Below are 21,599 nucleotides of genomic sequence, written 5' to 3'. Positions count from 1 at the left end.
CTGCATGAAGCTAACGTGTGCCTTCAGACTGCATCTGTCTGCATGAAGCTAACGTGTCCCTTCAGACTGCATCTGTCTGCATGAAGCTAACGTGTCCCTTCAGACTGCATCTGTCTGCATGAAGCTAACGTGTCCCTTCAGACTGCATCTGTCTGCATGAAGCTAACGTGTGCCTTTAGACTGCATCTGTTTGCATGAAGCTAACGTGTGCCTTCAGACTGCATCTGTCTGCATGAAGCTAACGTGTGCCTTCAGACTGGATCTGTTTGCATGAAGCTAACGTGTGCCTTTAGACTGCATCTGTCTGCATGAAGCTAACGTGTGCCTTCAGACTGCATCTGTTAGCATGAAGCTAACGTGTCCCTTCAGACTGCATCTGTCTGCATGAAGCTAACGTGTGCCTTCAGACTGCATCTGTCTGCATGAAGCTAACGTGTGCCTTCAGACTGCATCTGTCTGCATGAAGCTAACGTGTCCCTTCAGACTGCATCTGTTTGCATGAAGCTAACGTGTCCCTTCAGATTGCATCTGTTAGCATGCAGCTAACGTGTGCCTTCAGACTGCATCTGTCTGCATGAAGCTAACGTGTCCCTTCAGACTGCATCTGTCTGCATGAAGCTAACGTGTGCCTTCAGACTGGATCTGTTTGCATGAAGCTAACGTGTGCCTTCAGACTGCATCTGTCTGCATGAAGCTAACGTGTCCCTTCAGACTGCATCTGTCTGCATGAAGCTAACGTGTCCCTTCAGACTGCATCTGTCTGCATGAAGCTAACATGTGCCTTCAGACTGCATCTGCCTGCATGAAGCTAACGTGTCCCTTCAGACTGCATCTGTTTGCATGAAGCTAACGTGTCCCTTCAGATTGCATCTGTTAGCATGAAGCTAACGTGTCCCTTCAGACTGGATCTATTAGCATGAAGCTAACGTGTCCCTTCAGACTGCATCTGTTAGCATGCAGCTACCATGTCCTTTCAGACTGCATCTGTCTGCATGAAGCTAACATGTACCTTCAGATTGCATCTGTTAGCATGAAGCTAACGTGTCCCTTCAGACTGCATCTGTTAGCATGAAGCTAACGTGTCCCTTCAGACTGCATCTGTTAGCATGAAGCTAACGTGTGCCTTCAGACTGCATCTGTTAGCATGAAGCTAACGTGTCCCTTCAGACTGCATCTGTCTGCATGAAGCTAACGTGTGCCTTCAGACTGCATCTGTCTGCATGAAGCTAACGTGTCCCTTCAGACTGCATCTGTCTGCATGAAGCTAACGTGTGCCTTCAGACTGCATCTGTCTGCATGAAGCTAACGTGTGCCTTCAGACTGCATCTGTCTGCATGAAGCTAACGTGTGCCTTCAGACTGCATCTGTCTGCATGAAGCTAACATGTGCCTTCAGACTGCATCTGTCTGCATGAAGCTAACGTGTGCCTTCAGACTGCATCTGTTACCATGAAGCTAACGTGTGCCTTCAGACTGCATCTGTCTGCATGAAGCTAACGTGTTCCTTCAGACTGCATCTGTTTGCATGAAGCTAACGTGTCCCTTCAGATTGCATCTGTTAGCATGAAGCTAACGTGTCCCTTCAGACTGGATCTATTAGCATGAAGCTAACGTGTCCCTTCAGACTGGATCTATTAGCATGAAGCTAACGTGTCCCTTCAGACTGCATCTGTTAGCATGAAGCTAACATGTCCTTTCAGACTGCATCTGTCTGCATGAAGCTAACATGTACCTTCAGATTGCATCTGTTAGCATGAAGCTAACGTGTCCCTTCAGACTGCATCTGTTAGCATGAAGCTAACGTGTCCCTTCAGACTGGATCTGTTTGCATGAAGCTAACGTGTCCCTTCAGACTGCATCTGTTTGCATGAAGCTAACGTGTCCCTTCAGACTGCATCCGTTTGCATTAAGCTAACGTGTCCCTTCAGACTGCATCTGTTTGCATGAAGCTAACGTGTCCCTTCAGATTGCATCTGTTAGCATGAAGCTAACGTGTCCCTTCAGACTGCATCTGTTTGCATGAAGCTAACGTGTCCCTTCAGACTGCATCCGTTTGCGTGAAGCTAACGTGTCCCTTCAGACTGCATCTGTTTGCTTGTTCGTTTACAGCTGAGTTTAAACGTTGTGTCTACAAGCAGTAATAACTTTTTCTGCGGGGAAACTTAAGGTTTCAAGTTACGGTGGAGAGACTGTGTAAACAAGATGCTGGGAGTAAAGAGTGGATCAGAAACAGTTGATTGTGTGAATAACTGCCATCTGACCAGGACGATTTTAGAAGGTAAAATATTTCCTTGTTACGTTGTTTAATCGCTGGAACCTGTAGTGGAAAAAGTGGAAACCCTCCAAAAGTCCCCAGTCACTGGACAAAGTCCCTGTGGTGGAAATGCAGCTTAAATCTCCCACATAGATTAAATTAGCACAAGCATTAGCACAAGCATTAGCACAAGCATTAGCACATAGCTTCTGGTAAAAACAAACAGTGCCTGTACCTGGTCATAAATGATCTGATTAATCTTCATTCCTCGCTCATGAAGCTGCAGCTGGAAAACAAACAGGGACAAACAGAACTGACTTACATACATGTGACACTGGTTATGCTTTGGTCTGCACATGTGTGTTTTGCTGTGTCCTACCATGGCTTTTATGGCTGCAGTGCGCACTCTGGGGTCCTGGTCGGAAAAGTGGTCGCTTATGATACTCTGGACATCCCTCACTCCTCCTGCAGTTTAATACAAATAAACCAAAATAATACAACGGATCAGAACACAATCATGACCCATAATTAAGTCAAAGACTCTACAATTATATAAAAAAAGTATACTCAAACCTATTTGTGAAGTTTAGTTTTATAGGTTTTGTAAATACAGAGACATGAGCGATGGTTCTGACCTAAAGATGTGCTCGGTCCCTCGTTGTCTTTGGTCAGAGGAGTGTCCACTATGCCAAGACATCCCAGGAGCTGCAGACACTTGTTTCTCACCCCGAAATAGGTGTCAGACAGATGCTAAAAGGAAGGAAGAAATTATGAAAAAAACAAATGGAGTTTGTTGTTTTGTGCAGAAAATCCCCTTGAGCTCATAAAAGCTTAGTGATAAGTACAGTCCATGAACTGTGTGTAATTGGTTGTGTGTGTTACCTTGCAAGCCACCTCTATGAGCCTCAGTCTGACCGCAGGACTCTCAGGCAGTTGTGCTCCAATGACCAGCAGGGTGTCCAGCAGCTGGGCGAGGACCTGATGGGACTCTGTCGACACCGAAACTCACAATGAACAAATCGCATTTGTTGAATGTGACAGTTACTGTTTCGGGGGTCGAAGAAAATGTTTTTAAGATAATCTGTTTTCATGTTAAAGCGTAAATAAGTGTTTTCTTTTTTCCTCTGATGGTATCTTACACTGCAAACTCCTAAAGAGACTTCTAGAAACTCTTAATAAAATTCCTCAAACTAAGACTATAGAGTAGAAAAATACTATAAAACTTGACATTAAGGAATACAATAATCAGCAGTGTAAACAGACTGTAAATGTGGCTCACTCTCATTGTTGAGTGTGTTAATGGCGTCATCAACGATGCAGTCGGGGCTGAAGCTGTGTGTTTTGGACAGCAGGCCCAGCAGAGAGGCGATCTTCAGTCTCACAGAGTTATCCGTCTCCTGAGAGAGCAAATCATCACCGTCAACGTCAGAAGTGTTTCGGGTGTACGTCTCAGCTGAAGCTGAACCAGATAAACATGCTTCTGGCTTTGGTTTTATCCTCACCTTGTAGTAGTGCTCCAGCAGGATCCTGATCACACCCTCCACACTCTCCACCTCCACGGGCTTGCGTGCAAACTGCAGCAGGTACTGCAGGGCATCGGTGGGGTTGGTGGCTTTACAGAGATCGATGTGCAGAGCTGCAGACTTACTGGGTTTGGACAGGCGCAGCTTCTTGGCCGGAGCTTCTTCATGGGGAATCTGTGCACGCACAAACAAACTGAACTGAGAACTTCTGTACTGTGCTTTCTGTCTTTCCTCCAGGTGACAAAATCTGTCAAATTAAATAAGCACCAACACAACTTACTGCAGCTTGTTCTCTAATTTTTCCACTGTTTCATACTTTTAAAGCTAACATCTCAGGAAATCTGACCTTTCACCTCAGTTGTTGTCAGTGTAAACTGATAAGAACAGGATTTGGTGGATTTGTTCTGCTGCACATCTCATGGGTGTGCTGAGTAAACACGGTGTGATAACCACACACCATCTCGTAAATATACAGTCAGTCTATGACTGTATCTACCTGAAAACGTAAAAAGTAAAGGCAGGAAGTTCAAATTCTAACTGTTGGTACAGAAAGAAAATACTGATAATCAAATATTAGCACCCATATTGGCCAACGTTAGCCTGAGCTAATTAACTCGGTCTGAGGTTGTTAGCTCCCTAGAGTTCAGGTACATTTCGTCACATTAACGACAATTAACATCCTAATTTAAGTTTAAACAGTAGCTTCGTGGGGAAGAAAGCAACACGCCACAGGGAGGGTGTGTTGTGACTGTGACCGGCAGGCTGTTAGCTATTAGCAAACAAGCTAGTTAGCTTGTAGCCGCATCTTCAGTATTTAGCTCATGGGTCGACTTCAAGCAACGAAATTAGGATTTCATGTGCTCACCTGGACAACTTTGGAAAACTCCTCATAAACTCGCTTTTTCAAATGCGCTGCCATTTCCAGGGAAAGCTAAATGTCTGAAGCTGTCTCATTCAGAGTACGGAATTGTCCCTACACTCTTCCCGTAACTACGGGTTAAGAACTAAAACGCGTTTGGTAAATTACACCTGACTCAATCTCTCTCTCTCTCTCTCTCTCTCTCTCTCTCTCTCTCTCTCTCTCTCTCTCTCTCTATCTATCTATCTATCTATCTATCTATCTATCTATCTATCTATCTCTCTCTCTCTCTCTCTCTCTCTCTGCAAATATGTGTTTTAAAAGAATATTTAAACAGTCGTACGTAAAGTATAAAGATCTCTGGTAACAAACATGATAACAGGTTACAAAAAATGCCACAAAAACATCTCAAACTGATCAATTTGATTAAGAATTTCAATTTATTCAAGACACTTTTTAAACATTTCACAGCAACATTACTACATTACAGAACAAAGTAAAAAGGGAGAAAGTTAATCTGTCCTACTCATCATCTCTACCTTTAATTGATAGATTAAAAATACATCCAATAAATCTAATCTCCACAACTACTGATACAGCTGCCACTGCAGCCTGTTCTACATCTATTTAAAACAACTGAGGCCGCTGCTTTTACCCTTCTGACGATGACACGACGAGGGAAGAAAAGATCAGCTGCTCAGTTATTTGGGGAATTACAATTAAATGAAAGTCGATGGCTTGATATGCAGAAAAAAAACTTCTTAAAATACATGTTTAATCATTTAAACGTGCATGAAAAATACGGCACATTGCCACCCATTCCTTTGTGTTCCTCCAGCTTTTAACCTACCTGTAATTTCCTTACAAGATGAAGACTTTTGCTTAAAGCTACCTCCCAAATTCAGCCTTAGTAAAGTCTGTGTTAAACATCTGAAAACATATCTGTACACTGGAAAAAATGCCCCTCCAAAAATAAGTTAAAAAACAACAAATACAAGACGTTTTTGCTTGAAATAAGCAAAAAAAATCTGCCAATGGAACTAGTGAAAATCGGCTTGTCAAGATTTCTTGAAATAAAATGTGATATTTAGGACTTTTGAGTTAAAAGTGATCTTGAAATTAGCTTAAAAACCTCTTCAAATGAAAAAAAAAAGCTTGTTTCATATGAAATATGACTCAAAACAATTTGTTTTCAAGACTTTTTCATTTAACAAGATATTCCAGATGTATTGTCTTCAAACAAGTCCCTATATCTAGCTGAAATAGTACTTGTTAGGCAGTTGTGTCTGATATTAAGTCTAATGAGATATTTGGACCTGAAATGAGACAAATATACTTGGTAAGACTTTGATTTTTTCCAGTGTACGTTTTAGGCAGGATCAACTGGGCCAACAGCATCGATCTCCTGCAGCATAAAGAAAAAATAACTTTTTTATTAATTCTGTATTTACTCTCACACTTCATTCCACCCGTAACTCAGACCTGTTTTTATTTTTCTGGTTTGGAAAAAGTACGACATGACAGAAATCCATCGTGTGACCACACAATTATAAAATCATGTGTATGATATGAGATATATGGTTGTGGGTCAGAATCTGAGTTGTAATAAAAATAACCTTTGTATTACATTCAATTTTTTTTAATGAGGCCAAAACAGAACAAAGAGTTAGCGAACTTCCTGCAGCTCGAAGGCAGCTGCGGACGTCTTGGCCCTCTTCTGATCTGCTCGCCATGTGAAGAACCCCACGACACACAGCATGAGTGGCAGAGTCACAACCAGCACGATGCGGCTGATGGGCAGCTGGAAAGAGCACTCTGTGTGGACCGCAGGCTTCGGAGTCTGGGCTGCGGGAGTGTTTTGAAACAAAAAGGAGGATTTGAAGTCCAGAAATGCAGCCCTGCTGTGTTCAGTGACGTTGACCTGACACCTCCACCTTCGGTTGTTGTCCTCCGTCTGCAGCTTTGTGACCAAAGTGATGTTACAGCGTGTGTTCTCAATCAGCTGGTACCTGCACAGAGGGGAGTATAATCACCCAAATTTCGGTCAGTGTTTTTTACATTTTATGTTTGTCAGCAGTGAAGTCAAATCTTTTATCTGAAATCTTTTATCTTATCAACTAACTTTGTTTGGAGAACCAAAGCTTAATATTATTTTTCTGTGTTTTAGAGTGTTCGTGTTGCCCAGAAGCTGATTATCAGTTAGAAACACCGGCCGACCTCAGCTTTCATTGCTGTGAGCTGAGTTTGACACAAACAGCAACCTGTTTCTAACTGATAATTAGCACTCTTAAAGGGATAGTTCGCCTCTTTTGACATGAAGCTGTGTAACATCCCATATCAGCAACATCATTTCTGAACATTTTCTTACCCCCTGCTGCATCCTGTGAGCAGAGTTCCAGCCTCGTTTTGGCGTTGATGAAGGTAGTCCGGCTAGTTGGCTGGGGTCACAAAAATAAAGCGTTTTACTTCTCAAAACAATATGCGTTCAAAAGAGTAATACATTTGCATCACAAAATCGTTCTCCAGGAAAAAGTGAGACCTCACAATCGCTTGGCCCTATTTTCTCTCCCTTCGTATCACTGCCTGCTGCCGCCTGCCGACAGCCGCGCCTGTTATGGTGTTTGGTGCTCGGAAGCAGGGGACTGCTCGGTCTGCACTTCGGTCTACACAGCAGGCAGCAATACGAAGGGAGAGAAAAATAGGGCCAAGCGATTGTGAGGTCTGACTTTTTCCTGAAGAACGATTTTCTGATGCAAATGTATTACTCTTTTGAACGCATATTGTTTTGAGAAGCAAAACGCTTTATTTTTGTGGCCCCAGCCAACTAGCCGGGCTACTTTTGTCAACGCCAAAACGAGGCTGGAACTCTGCTCACAGGACGCAGCAGGGGGTAAGAAAATGTTCAGAAATGATGTTGCTGATATGGGATGTCATACAGCTTCATGTCAAAAGAGGCGAACTATCCCTTTAACCCAGTCCATCACATGCAGTCATTACAAACTATGCTGTATCTCACACTGTATGTGTGTGTGTGGAACAAACTGAGGGGGCGAAAACAGATTATAAATTCTATCATTGCTTTGGAACTAACTTTAGGAGAACTATCCCTTTAACATATTCTGGAATAATATTAAGCTTTGGTTCATCGAACAAAGTTAGTTGATAAGATAAAAAGCTCATGTCTGTCAGGGTTTGACAGTGGAGGAGGACCCAGGTGACAAGAGCCAAAAGGTAACTTGAAGGGGTTTATTATAAATATAAATGAAAATCACAGCCAAGCTGGAACACTATAAACTAAACTTGTACAAACAAAAAACACCCAAGAAATTTCAAACCAGGCTGGAACGAGAACTGACGAGGGGAAAAATCAGGGAGAGTTTAACGGGGTAGTTAGACGGAGAATCTGACGAGGACTGGAAGGAGCGAGGAGACTAAATACTGTGGGGAGAGTGATGAGTGAATGAGTACAGTCTACTCAGCCCTGAACAGTTTGTTCTGTCCAACCACAAACACAAAATGCCCCAGTTACGTTGATGTGTTGTGGCTTCTTGGATGTTTTTTCTGTTGTGTTTTCTGAAATGCCACTTTTATATATTCAGATATTTTGATTTGTGAAATTAACGCGTTCTATTACTGTGTTTTTATCTTTGTTATCGTGTTTTTATCTTTGTTATCGTGTTTTTATTGTTATCGCGTTTTTATCTTTGTTATCGTGTTCTTATCGCTGTCATCGTGTTTTGTCCTACTTTTTTATCAAAGTATTTTCATTTAAATATATTTTTATGATACACATCTTGAGCAGAAACCAAAGAAGGAAACTGTTGAAAGTCTGCTTAACGTATGTTGTCTTTGGTATTTTGATTTGATTTGTTGTCATTCAAGAGAAATGATCTCACTTCCTTACATAGTATGGAAAATAAATTCTGAGGGTTCTGAGTGTTTTGATCCTTTAAGTCAGTTTTTGGTTTTCCAATCTCTCATTTTCCAAACTAAATGTTTAGTTTACCATCTTGTTAATATCTTTATTTAGTTTTTTTATGAACAGAGAACAAACTACCTTGTGTCATCGGGCAGCAGGGTCCTGTCCTCCTTCTGCCAGCGCAGGCCAAACACTCCGCTGGAGTACGCCTTGCAGCTCCCTGCATCGAAGTAAGTGAAGAGGATGCAGCTGAGGACGAGGTTCCCCCCAGGCTGCAGCTCGGTGACGGAGGAGGCCGATGTGATGGTGAGGAGGGAAAGGTACACGTCAGTGAAGACCTGCTGCTGATGCAGGCAGGCGTAGGAGCCTGCGTCTTCCACGCCGAGGTCACGGATGATGACTGAGCAGTTGGATGTGACAGTCATACGGCCGGCTCTGTCTGAGTCTGCGTTCACCCGCCCGCCGCTCACCACCTCCGTGTACTTCACCTTGAAGAAGGTCCAGGTGACGGCCGAGCAGTCGGTGGCGACCAGTTTGGTGCAAGGAAGGAGGGCCTCACCTCCGAGGATGCTGTACACAAACACAGCCTCCTTTTGGCATCTCACACCTGGTGACAGCACCATGAGATTTCAGATATTAAAAAGCACTCCATCCTACAGCAAAATGTTTCAAAAAGTTATCATCCCAAACCCCATATGTGCTCTATTTGGATGCACCCCTGAAAGGCAAAGCAGGGGTAGTCATAGCATTTACTTCCCTGATTGCGAGACGCCTCATTCTTCTCTCCTGGAAGAAAGCCACTCCTCCCACCTTTCCACAATGGATAAAACATATAATGCACCTTCTTACGCTTGAGAAAATCAGATATACCCTTAAAGGCTCCTTGCAAAAATTTGAGAGGATTTGGACCCCCTTTCTAGAATATTACAAAAGCTTACAAACTCCGTTAAATGAGGATTAAGACACCAATACAGAAGTGGGAACGGACCCCCCCCCTTTCCCTCTTCAAACTAGTCTTATTATTATTTACTTTATTTTATTTATTTACTTATTCATTTATTTATTTTTTATTTATTTGATCTTTTAATTACCCTTATTATCATTATTATTACTAGTATTGTTATTATTGTTATTACACATTTATTTATTTTATTTATCCTTTTTAAATATATACTGTATTTCTTAAGATACCTGAATGTACTTATTTTATTTCATTATTGTTATTGCTGTCTGTGTGTCTGTTCGATAATTCATTGTGAAAAATCAATAAAAATTGTTGAAATTAAAAGCACTCCAGCTGGTTGGTTAAAAGAGTCACTATAGATCCAACTACAATCAGAAGTTTCCCAATCAATTTCCCTTCTGACACTGGTTGTATCATTTTTAGAGGCCTGGAATTCTATCTGCATTCTGGTTCGAGGTTTAAAAATACAGGAATAAAGAATAAAATCACATCTGAACCTCACACACAAGCAAGGAAACTAATTTCATGGCTCACTCGGGCTTTTAGTTGTGCTATTAAAACCCACTAGGTTTAATTAATCTTTCTGTGGAGCTAACTGCTATTTATGAACCACAGAATCATCCTGAAACCTAATATATGTCTGCATTTATTCTGATAAACTGCTCCATTAGTCCAAGATATCACAGCCTCTCAACTTTTCAAATCTAGATTATGGGATATATTCTATTGTTAATATTATTCCAATAGTTCCAAGTTGACAATTAGCCTCTGATCCAAAAGTGCTCTGTTAGGGCTTTTCAGCTCAATCTCATCAAATTGTGTCACTTAACTCATAAAAATATCTACAAGGGACATTTGCCAAGAATAAGTACTCTCACTTTTGATGCTTTAGATGTTTAGCTTAAACGTAATGACTCAGACTATTATATTAATCCTTCTGGTACGGAGAAAAACAACATTAATTATTGGTTGTTCTGGAATAACAAAAGCATATTCGGTGAGGTTGAGAAACATAAAATAGACAGTATGACAACAGAAAAATGGAAGAATTTAGAACTACTTTCACTCAAGGACCAGTTTTTGATACTTTTTACCTCCATAATCTAGCATATTTCATAGGAAAATGTACTTTTCAGTACAATTATTTACTCACAGAATGAACCAGGAGCCACTGAAACACTGCGTGATGCTGTGTCATGGATTCACAAGTTTAATCAGACACTAGTTGTCTTTTTTTTAATAACTAAATATTCAGTCAGTTTGATCATTTGGACTTTTGGACAGTAGATTTTACTTTGAGGTGATTTTTTTTTAAAACAAAGAAAGTGATCCTATAATTGTCAGAAACTTTGGTCTCCATCACAATACAGATAAAACTGTAAAATACTGCTTTTATATCAATGAAAACACACTGATAACATAATGATATAATGCCGCATCATGTTAAGAGTTATAGGCTCATTGCTTTTACTGTAGAACTCAGAACTAAGTGCAGTTTCCTAATCATACTTTGATATTTCCACTTGTGGAACTCTATAATTGTCAGACAGAATTTTCAGCGTTCTGTTTGAGTAAAATCTCTGAAAACATCTGACACCACCGTCCAGAACCAAAGCCGGACCAAATTAAAGACATATTAACACGGGAATTAAAGCTTACCTCCAGGGAGCAGACTGGCAAGCAGCAGAACTGTCATCATGTCTTTTATGTCCGTCATGTTTGTGATATCACCGCTACCAAAACTCTGGCTGCTTCACCACTGCAGCCGCTCGGCTACAAAGGTGTCTTCATTTCCTGTGTCGCCCTCAGCTGAAGGGGACGCTCAGCTTCACTGCCAGCAGGCTTGCAGTTTCTCAGCATCATCTATGAAATAGTCAAGATTATAAAAAGGGCTGCACAGTTTTCTGCTGCACACATTAAATGATGCCCGCAGTGCTGATTAATGCAACAGCAACACACTCACTTGCAAATCATTTTATCATCAATGCATTTCAGTCACTTTTGATTTGCTAAAGCTCCTTCTTGTACTCAGTTAAACTAAGACCACAGCTGAATAGTTATGATCTGCTTCTGCTTTACTTTAAAGAATCTTTAATTTAAGAAACATACACGTAAAGCAGAATGCCAACTCAAAAAGATAATGTTCGTGTTTTACTTATTTTCAGTATTATTTAATCTAGAATAACTTCTCTACTTAATTTCAAACCTTGTGATGCTGTGTGATCTTTCTCTCCTCTCGTTGTAAAAACTCATATTTTCTTTGTTCTAATTCTAAAATTTAAACCTGTTCAAATCATTTGAGCCTTAAAAAATGACCATGCCATGAATTTGACGGCAGCAAAACGTCTCTAAAAAGTTGGGGACAGGTCCGTGTTTCCCACTGTGTAGCATCTCCTCCTCTTTTAACAACATCTGGAACTGAGGAGACCAGCTGCTGTCCCATTCCTGTCTGATATAATCAGGCAGGTCAGTTTAGACTCTTCTACTATGAAGCCATGCTGTTAGAATAGATGCAGGATGTGGTTTAACATTGTCTTGCTGAAATATGCAAGGCCTTCCCTGAAGAAGGGAGCATGTGTTGCTCTAATCGAGCCTTTTCCAGAACAAGCTCGATGGTCCCTCTCCTCTTTAGTCTGGAGGACGCAGCATCAGGTTCTGATCCATCTGACCACAGAACAGTTTTCCTCTTTGCCTCAGTTAATTTTAAACGAGCTTTGGTCCAGAGAAGACGGCAGAGTTTCTGGGTCATGTTTACATGTGGTTTCTTCTCTGCCTGATGGACCTTTAACCTGCATCTGTGGACGTTACAGTGAGCTGTGTTCACAGACATCCAGTATTCATGTATTCGAGTATTTTCATGATATTATGTGCTCCAGTTGATGGAATATTCAAAGTCTTCACAATTTTACATCGAGGAACAATAATGTGTAACTGCTTCCCAATTTGTAGAAGCAGTTTTTACAACTTTTTCTTTATTTCTGAGAGACTCTGACTCTCTCAGGTGCTCCTTTTACATCCAGCCATGTTACTGATCTGTTGCTAATTAAGCTAATTAGCTGCAACATGACTCTTCTTGGTACCACTTACTTTTCCAGCCTTTTGTTGCTTTTTTTTAGATGTGTTGCAGCCAACCAATTCAAGATGCTTAATGCTTATCATAAAACAATAAAATGTCAACTTTTTTTAAATTAAGATCGATGTTTTGCATGTTCTACTGTGGATAAAACATTTGCTATTGAGATTTGTATTGTTTTGTTTTTTTGTAGTTGCTCAGTCTGCAGAAGATTCTGGGAAAATCTGCAGTTTTCTATGAAACATAAACAAAACATTCTCCTTATGAGTGTTATCGGTGTCACTGTTAATGTAATCCAAGGTGTGAAACGCTTTCATCTGCACAGTTTCTCCCTTTGTTGTGAGGATGTAGAATTGTGACACACTGTGGTGGAAGTACCTCTACGTTGCATTTTAACACTCGAGTCGGGACGGAAACCTGCTTCGATCTGATATTCTAGCGGAGAGCCTCATGACCTTCTTCCTGTGGGCCGTTTGGTTTGCACTTGACAGCTCGGCTGAACTTGAAAGCTGTCGGTAAAGAACATTCAGAGAATATTTAAAAAGAGCAGGAGCAATTAATCAAGAAAAAACGGCAAAAATGCACAAATCTGGAGCTGTTGCTCTGTGAGGCTGCAAGAAAGCACAAAGAAATGTTAGAATGCATCCATCCAGCTTGTTCAGCAGGTTTCCTGTCCTGACACCGTGTCCTCCGTGTTATTTTACATCTTGTGGGAACATTGCTATAACTGCAAGAAATCCATCTGACATTTTTTTTTTTTTTGATCAAGGTCTTTTTATTGAATTTTCAAATAGTAGACAAGATAAACACAACATGCAAACAAACAAACAACAATGAGTGAGCAAAACAAAAACTTCCCCCATTCACCCGTCCCATCCCCACCCGCACCAGACAAAGAACAAACATATTACTCATTATACAGCCAGACCACCATAAAAAATAAAAAAAAAACAACAAGAGAAATAAAGTTACATTTTGCAATGCTGTCAGCGTCCATGTCTTCAACAAAGGTCAAAAATGGTTGCCAGATTGTGTACAATTTCTTAGTAGCACCCCTGACAGTAAATCTAATCTGACATTTTTGTGCAAACTTCAGGAGCATGGATTTAATTTACAGGATAGATACAAGACATATTGTTGTAAATCCTCTTTCAGTTCTTCTAAATTTGACTCAAGCATCCTGTTTTAAAAGCTGGGACAAAGGCAAGAAAAGAGAGAAAAAGTTTCAAAATCCCCCAGGATTTTATACTTTATACTTAAACTTGTAAAAGTTCAGTCAGAGTAACAGTAACCGTAGTAAAGGTTATGAGCTGGTTGGCAGGAATTTGTGAAATTTTGTGATAGTTTGGTCACAAATAAAAACTAAAAGAGTCACTATAGATCCAACTACAATCAGAAGTTTCCCAATCTATTTCCATTCTGACACTGTTTGTATCATTTTTAGAGGCCTGGAGTTCTATCTGCATTCCTGGTTCGAGGTTTAAAAATACAGGAATAAAGAATAAAATCACATCTAAACCTCACACACAAGCAAGAGAGAAAAAGTTTGAGAAAAAAAAAGATGACGGGGCAAAAATAATAACCGTCAACAAGTCTGTAAAAAAAACGAGGTATCAAAAGATGTGGAGAGGGTCACCCCCCGTTTCTCATATTTAAACATTTTTATTTGATTGCAATTTTATCATCCTTGTGAAAAAGAAAGCACACCCCCTTTTAATATTAAGGTAAACATACATCAATATAATTTAAAAAAAACAACTGCTGTGTTTGGGATCTTTGTCCTGTTGATGAGCCAGTTTCAGCCCAGCTTCAGCTGTCTCTCAGACGGCCTCACATCTGACTCCAGAACACTTTGGTATCCAGAGGAGTTCATGGTGGACTCAGTGACTGCGAGGAGCCCAGGTCCTGTGGCTGCAGAACCAGCCCACATCATCAGCCCTCCACCACCGTGCTTGACAGCTGGTGTGAGGTGTTTGTGCTGATATGCTGTGTTTGGTTTCCTCCAAATGTGCTGCTGTGCATTATGAGCAAACATCTCCGCTTTGGGCCTTAAACACACACCCTGTAAGGCCAGTGGTAATTAAGAGGATCCACACCATGAACGTAATAATTCCAGAAACTGTCCAATGAGCCTCAACTTCTGGTTGTGGGCATGTTTTTATTACACGGAGCTGGTCGGAGACATGCTGCTTTGCTTCATCAGGACTGCTCTGAATAAACATGACAAACCCCTCTTGTAACCACTCTTGTTTTTTCACACACTGATCATTCAGGATGTGGTTTGACAGATTTGAAGTACTCTGCCCTGTTTTGTGGTGAACTTTAGGGCCGTTGATCTGCTTTCGGGAAGGATGCTTGTTCAGCTTTTGCATCGTAAGACCTTTACAGTTCTCCTAAAGTGGGCCGCGGATTGCCCAATGTTGCATGTGTGACGCAGTATAAGCGCTCAGTTACTGAATTCCCCAAAAAAGCTGTGAAGTTTTTCAGAGAAGACAAAAACACACCTCATTAGTGTTGTGTTAACGCAGGTGTACAGGAAATCCTTCACAAATGACTTTATTGTTGGTTTATATTGCTTTTTACATTGAATCTTGGAAAACTTATTGGACTTATTTTAGTTGGACAGTCCTCTGGAAAGGAATCACCGGTTTGTTTTTAACCCTCATACCTGATTTAAAACAACTTGATTTCTGAAAGCGGACATTTTTGTCCCCTTTTGAAAACAACCTAAAAACATATGTTAATATTTTTTTCCACTTTTTTTTTCATAGATCTTTTATTCCACTTCAGTTCTGATCTTAACTACCAAGTTTTCAATTATTTTCAAAAATTTAACCCTTTAAATACTGGTTTATATGATGTAAACACCAATTTCTGTAAAAAAAAGAAAAAAAAAAAGAAAAAAACCCACAAAAACTGCTATATTTTCAATATATGGAATGCAAAGTGGAATTGTTGAGTGGGGATAATTATGGTCTGGGATATGTCAATGATCAGCAACAACAACCGAAAACCCCGAATAATCCTGGACTGCGTGTGTGTGTGCGCCATAGTCTAATGCTGTATTCATTATAATGGATCTCAATGCGACCCTTTTCTGTAATCTGCTATTGCAGAAAATCTAAAAAGCTGTAAAAACTGATGTTGTAGCTCATCAATGACATATCCCACACCTAATAATCCCCCATAGAATATTTCACTTTGCAATGCATATATTGAAAATACAGCCGTTTTTGTGTGTGTTTTTTAACAGAAATTGGTGTTTACCTCATATACACTGGTATTTAAAGGGTTAATTTTTTTAAAATAATTCCAAACTTGGTGGTTATGATCAGAACTGAAGTGGAAGAAAAGATTTATGAAAAAAAGTGGAAAAAAAATATTAACATATGGTATTTTGGGGATAATTTTAGAAGGGGACAAAAATGTCCCTTTTCAGAAATTAAGGAGTTTTTTTTTTTTTTTTTTTTTTTTTTAAATCAGGCATAAGGAAAAAATTTAAAATCCCTAAAAATCAATGTTGTTGCTAATCATTGACATATCCCAGACCATAATTATCCCTACTCAATAATTCCACTTTGCATTCCATATTTTGAAAATACTGGCACCTAAAGGCTTAAAATTTGGGCTAAAAAGTTCAAATTGGCATCTAAAGGGTTAATTTTTTGAAAATAATTGAAAACTTGGTGCTTATGATCAGAACTGAAGTGGAATAAAAGATTTATGAAAAAAAAAAGTGGAAAAAAAATTCATATATGATGTTTTTAGGTCGTTTTAAAAGGGGACAAAAATGTCCCTTTTCAGAAATGAAGGAATTTTTTTTTCTACACAATGAAAAATTGCATTGTATATGATGTATGTTTGAAATTCGAAAAAAATAGTCAAAAATGCACAACTGGACCAAATATGATGAGTATCAGTATCTACAGTGAAATTAGAGGAGAAAGTTCACCCCACGTGGACAAAAATGTCCCCTATCAGGGATTAGGGTTAAGTTATTAAAGAGATACAAAGCTCTTAATCTAAAAATTGTTATATACAGAAGCTTTACTTTGTGTCTTAACTGGCTAAAGTTTTTAAAAAAAAGAAGCTTTTCTATAAAAGTGCAGTGTATAACTTTATAGTTTACAGTTTGTTCTCAACACAAACACAGGAACAGCCATCTCATCACCACCAGGTGAAGGTGAGTTTGTAGAAGAAGTCGTAGCTCCTGGACATGAAGCTCCTCTCCGTGACGTGGGGCGCGATGCTCACTTTGTAGCCCCGACTCTCAATGTCCATCTTCACACAGTCCAGCAGGTCTTTGGCCGACGGCGTCGCCTTCCACGGCCCAAACGTCACCACAGACTCCTTGTCCGCTTCCAGGCTGTTGATGGCGTTGTCATAGAAACCCAAATCTTCCTCTGTCCGCAGCAGGCAGATCAGGATGGTGGAGTGGCGTGCGGCGATGGCCTCGGCTCGGGCGATACGCATCAGCACCTGCAGGACAAGTGACATTTCTGCACTATTATATCCAAATCAAAATCAAATTTATTTGTAGCACATTTCATGTACAAAACAATTCAAAGTGCTTCACATAAAATAAAAGCATTGCAGCAGGGAGTGTAAGAAGCATTAAAAATACATAAAAGAATATAAAGAGAAACAAAAAAAATAATATAAATGAATTTAAAAACAAGCAACAGTCCAGGTAAATTAAAATTAAAAAATCCAAATAAAATATAAATATATAAATTAAAAAATATTTATAAATAAAATATCCAAAACTATTTCCCACCAGAACCATGCCGTTTTGATTTTAAAATTTGAATAAATCTTGTCATTATTTTGCCATGAAAGTGGCAACAAGTGTGAACAAATGAGACCAGCACGGCTGCAGGGGTCGGCAGTTAAATCAAAGTAATGTACGAGAAAAACATCAGATATTTTTGGACAAATATCAACTTTAAAACAAAGGAAAAACTGGATACACAAAGATCCATCTGAGCTATAGATTTGTCAGCAAACAACTCAGTAAGTGGAGTCTGAAGCCTTTTTTCTGCCAATAAGAAAACAGAAACTAAAACTACATCAACACATAAACAAGAAAGAGATGACGCTGGAGACCTGATGGGATTTCTGATAAAGGATGACATATTATGAGAAGTCTGAAGTGACACTCAAAACCCCTGAAGAAAACCAACCCTGTCCGGTTTACAGTCAAAACTCACTTCATAATTCCTCATAATTCCACCGCAGCGCCAATTTGAAAGCAAATAAAAGATATTCTAATTCAACCCAAGTCATTGTTATCCGTCAAATCAAATCAATTCAAATCTTGGCAAAGGAAACCGACATATAACACTGAATCTTCCCTTAAATTAGAGTCCTCCATCCTGAGAATGCACAAGGCGACAGTGGAGAGGAAAACTCCCTTTTAACAGGAAAAAAAAAAACCTACAGCAGAAGGAAAAGAAAGAAAGAAAGATTTCCTCATCTTCATATAAAACACTAGATAAAGACCTGATAAGGTCCAGATCATTTCTTTCTTGAGAGAACTATAAAACTGCTGATGAGAAATAGCCGTTAATAGCAAAGCAGAAAGCAAGTGGACCGATGTTAAGCTTCCCATTTCTGAGAGAATGCAGCAGGATGTGAACTTGAAGTTGGGTGGAAATGCAGATGAAAAGGCTGGAAATTTCTACTCCAACTTTAACATAGAATTATCCTGCTGATCTGTACGGAAGCCCAGAGCGGACATGGTACATATGAACCTTTTTTTGATTGTTTTCTCGAGATAACGAGATAATTTACCGATGGTTTTCTAGGCCACTTTTTCTCCCCAGTGCGTCCCTGTTTATATGTGTTTATATGTGTTTCTGGCAAAGGTTTTTACCCATCTTTACCCCCCTTTCATTGAAAACTGTTAATTTACCGATGGTTTTCGAAAACGACCTTTGTTTTCTCGAGATAACGACATTATTATCTCGAGAAAACCATCAGAAAAAAGTTTACACGTACCACGTCCGCTCTGGGCTTCCGTAGATCTGAATGCAAACTTGAGAAAAAGGTCAGATTTGCCTTCTTGAACCCAGGAGTAGAACCCCACCACTAAAAGCTGGATGCCTTCATAAACCCAGATGTTCTGGTGAAGCTCACCTCGATGTTTTCTTTGTAGTGTGGGACTCTGGAGAGGAACTGCTGCCTCCCCACCAGCTCTCCAAACAGCTGAGGAGTCTCCTCCAAACCTTTGATCAGCGGTGCGATGTTGTAATGCACCGCCTCCTTGTGAACCTGCACACACACACACACACACACACACACACACACGTTAGGCTTAAAACTCTCCAACATCTGGACCAGCAACATCTGTTTTTGAGGTGAAAGTCGGGCTGAGGAATCGGACCTCCCGGATGTTCTTGGTGGGCAGCAGCTCGGACCTCAGGAACTCCAGAACGGCTCCGAAGTGGGAGCCATCGCGGTCGATGAAGTAGCGTCCCTGCGCGTCGGTGCGGAGTTTGGGATGTCCGCCGAACAGCTCCGCCAGCTTGGACTCTGGGTGCTTCCTGAGTGTGCTCAGGGTGGTGCTGAACAGGTGACCCCCGACATTTATCTGCACAATGGGGGAGAGCTGAGGAGAAATTAAAAAAAGCATTTTAACATGTTTTCACAGTCCTAGTGAAGTGAAGTGAAGTGAAATTTATTTATATAGCAAAAACTGCCAAGAAAGCAGTATGGTAAACACTATATACACATATATATATATATTAGGGCTGGGCAAGTTAACTCGTTATTATCGCGTATTTATTTTAATTATTTAAATTTATTCAATATTTATTAACGGCAATAAATATTTTATCGCGCATTAGCGCAGGTTTTATTATCAATTTTATTATTGTAAAAGTCTGTTGCTCACAGGCTTTTATTTTGTAAAAGTCTGTTGCTGTCTGCTGTGGAACCGGAAAAGAAAGTAATCGGCGGATCCACCAAACATGGAGAAGGGTACGGAACTTTTACTCGGCCATTTTCATTTTAAAGTTCTTCCAGACGGCGGAGTCGACAGAACCAAAGTCATCTGTAAACTCTGCCAAGTTGAATTGTCTTATCAGCGTAGTAGTTCCAGTCTAAAATATCACTTAAAGCAATACTATGTAACATTTCTACCTTAAAATAACAGCTTGAAAAAAATTGTGTGGCTAGAATGAGTTTTAATATTACGATTGGCCTGTCTCCTATTCCCTTCGGGGGTCTGAGTTGGAAAAGCTGCGCTATGTAACTTTGCTGGAGCGGCCCGGGAGCTGAGCGGAAGTACTTCGACTTGCTTTCTGGCACACCTACCGCAAAAACAAATAGACCCCTCTCACGCTCCCAGGTACATTTGATTACTCTTACCTTCTCGGTCGACATAGCTTGCACCTTCCGACTCCTCGCCGGTTCGTCAACAAACGTGAAACGTGAAAGGGAAAGAGTGTTGTATTTACGACAGTGTAACCGTACATTACCTCCAAGCCTGTAGGGGGAGCTCCTTAATGGGCTTTTTGAGAAGTTACATTTTATTGCTTTAAAGTTGCAGTCTGCAACTCTTTTTCAAGCATAATGCCTGGAACTGTCCGGGGATTCTGAAAGTAGTACATTAAATACCCCAATACAAAAAAAAAATGAGTTCTCTAGGTCCCCTATATGTCCCGCTAGGTCCCTCCAAAGCCAGCAGGTTTGTTTACAAAATTGCAGACCGGACCGGTAAAAGGTAACCAATAACTTTTTATTTTTCAGTTAAAAAATAAGCATTTCTTGCATTTTGCGACTACGGAGGTCACCGTTTTCAACTTCAAGCGTTCTGATAGATCATGTAAACTCTTAAAATGCCAAAAAGTAGGACTTTACGTATGACAACAACAAATCCTGCAGACTGCAGCTTTAAAGGCAAAACACACAACTGATAGCAGCAAGTCATTCAAGGAAACAGACAGTGGAGCGAGGCTTCTACATAAAAACTACAGAAAGATGCTGATGTTAAAAGTGTGTTTGCACAACAAATGTTATGGCACTTTCATTCATATGGCAGCACATTTAAAATAAAACTAAATGCTAAAAGCTATACACTACTTTTGGATTCATTTTTGGATTCTGCGTACAAATGCGATTAATCGTGATTAATCAGGGAAATCATGTGATTAATTAGATTAAAAGTTTTAATCGTTGCCCATATGTGTGTATGTGTATATATATATATATATATATATATATATACACACACACACACACACACACACACACACACATACACATAAAGGTCTATAGGTGCAAAGCAGGGCATATATTTGATGAGAACTGGTCTGGTACATAATCAACTTCTAAAACATTTCCTGTGTAAAAGGGAGAAAATTCCGTTGAGCAAACTTTCATCCAATGAAAAAAAGCTCCCCAGAAGTGAGCGTCTTCCATCTTTGAAAGGCCGACAGACTCTACCTCAGTCTCAGGTGATTTCCTGAGACAAAACTTCCTCCAAGTTTGATTTTATCTTCCTGAGAGACAGAAAAAGCTCCAACAAACCCTTTAAAGCAGGGATCTCACGGTCCTCCAGGTTTCAGATCGATGCCACATTAGATGGTTTGTGCAGAATTTAACAATCTTTTCAAGAGATAAATTAAATCTGAATCAGGTGTGTTGGAGCAGGGAAACATCTAAAACCTGAGATCCCTGCTTTAAAGCCTCTTAAAGCAGAGACACGCTGTAAGTTTTCCTTACTGACGGAGCGGGGGATGCCTGCTTTTCAGAGGATTTGAAGTCCGGAAGGCTCATCTTCACTTCTCTGAGTCCAGCTGAAGACGGAAGAGTTATTAAGACTTATTTTTCCAACTTGGCCGAACAGGTAGAAGCAAAAGGGGCGTGGCCTAACCCGGACGTGCAGTTATGGAGCTGAGAAGAGGAGTCACTCAGGAGCCGAATATCTGACTCTGTTCCTCATGTCTGCAGCCTATAAAGTGTTTAGCAGAGATGAGACCAAGTCACACATGTGCAAGTCTCAA

General features: G+C 40.2%; 3 protein-coding genes across 3 annotated transcripts in view; all 3 read right to left on the bottom strand.

Moving 5' to 3' along the window:
- ints4 (integrator complex subunit 4) overlaps positions 1–4,762 on the bottom strand; it is a 15,183-nt gene extending 10,421 nt beyond the window's left edge. Inside the window, exons 1-7 of the mRNA XM_075472793.1 lie at positions 4,642–4,762; positions 3,756–3,950; positions 3,533–3,650; positions 3,136–3,242; positions 2,889–3,003; positions 2,633–2,718; positions 2,489–2,539 (exon numbers count right to left, since the gene is read on the bottom strand). Coding sequence (XP_075328908.1) covers positions 2,489–2,539; positions 2,633–2,718; positions 2,889–3,003; positions 3,136–3,242; positions 3,533–3,650; positions 3,756–3,950; positions 4,642–4,695 — 726 coding nt within the window. The 5' untranslated portion in view covers positions 4,696–4,762. The remainder of the gene's footprint in view (positions 1–2,488; positions 2,540–2,632; positions 2,719–2,888; positions 3,004–3,135; positions 3,243–3,532; positions 3,651–3,755; positions 3,951–4,641) is intronic.
- Positions 4,763–5,863: 1,101 nt separating this feature from the next.
- On the bottom strand, positions 5,864–11,252 carry LOC142388755 (uncharacterized). The gene is made up of 3 exons (XM_075474304.1): positions 11,178–11,252; positions 8,693–9,161; positions 5,864–6,644 (listed from the first exon to the last, which is right to left on the bottom strand). The coding sequence occupies exons 1-3, from the start codon at positions 11,233–11,235 to the stop codon at positions 6,302–6,304; spliced, it is 870 nt and encodes a 289-aa protein (XP_075330419.1). The 5' UTR covers positions 11,236–11,252; the 3' UTR covers positions 5,864–6,301.
- Positions 11,253–13,457: 2,205 nt separating this feature from the next.
- Positions 13,458–21,477, bottom strand: kctd14 (potassium channel tetramerization domain containing 14). The gene is made up of 4 exons (XM_075472792.1): positions 21,319–21,477; positions 18,977–19,201; positions 18,730–18,864; positions 13,458–17,070 (listed from the first exon to the last, which is right to left on the bottom strand). The coding sequence occupies exons 1-4, from the start codon at positions 21,370–21,372 to the stop codon at positions 16,759–16,761; spliced, it is 726 nt and encodes a 241-aa protein (XP_075328907.1). The 5' UTR covers positions 21,373–21,477; the 3' UTR covers positions 13,458–16,758.
- Between the last annotated feature and the right edge of the window lie 122 nt (positions 21,478–21,599).

This window comes from Odontesthes bonariensis, chromosome 9, assembly GCF_027942865.1.
Source record: "Odontesthes bonariensis isolate fOdoBon6 chromosome 9, fOdoBon6.hap1, whole genome shotgun sequence".
Classification (NCBI taxonomy): domain Eukaryota; kingdom Metazoa; phylum Chordata; class Actinopteri; order Atheriniformes; family Atherinopsidae; genus Odontesthes; species Odontesthes bonariensis.
This window is presented reverse-complemented; position numbering and strand designations above follow the sequence as displayed.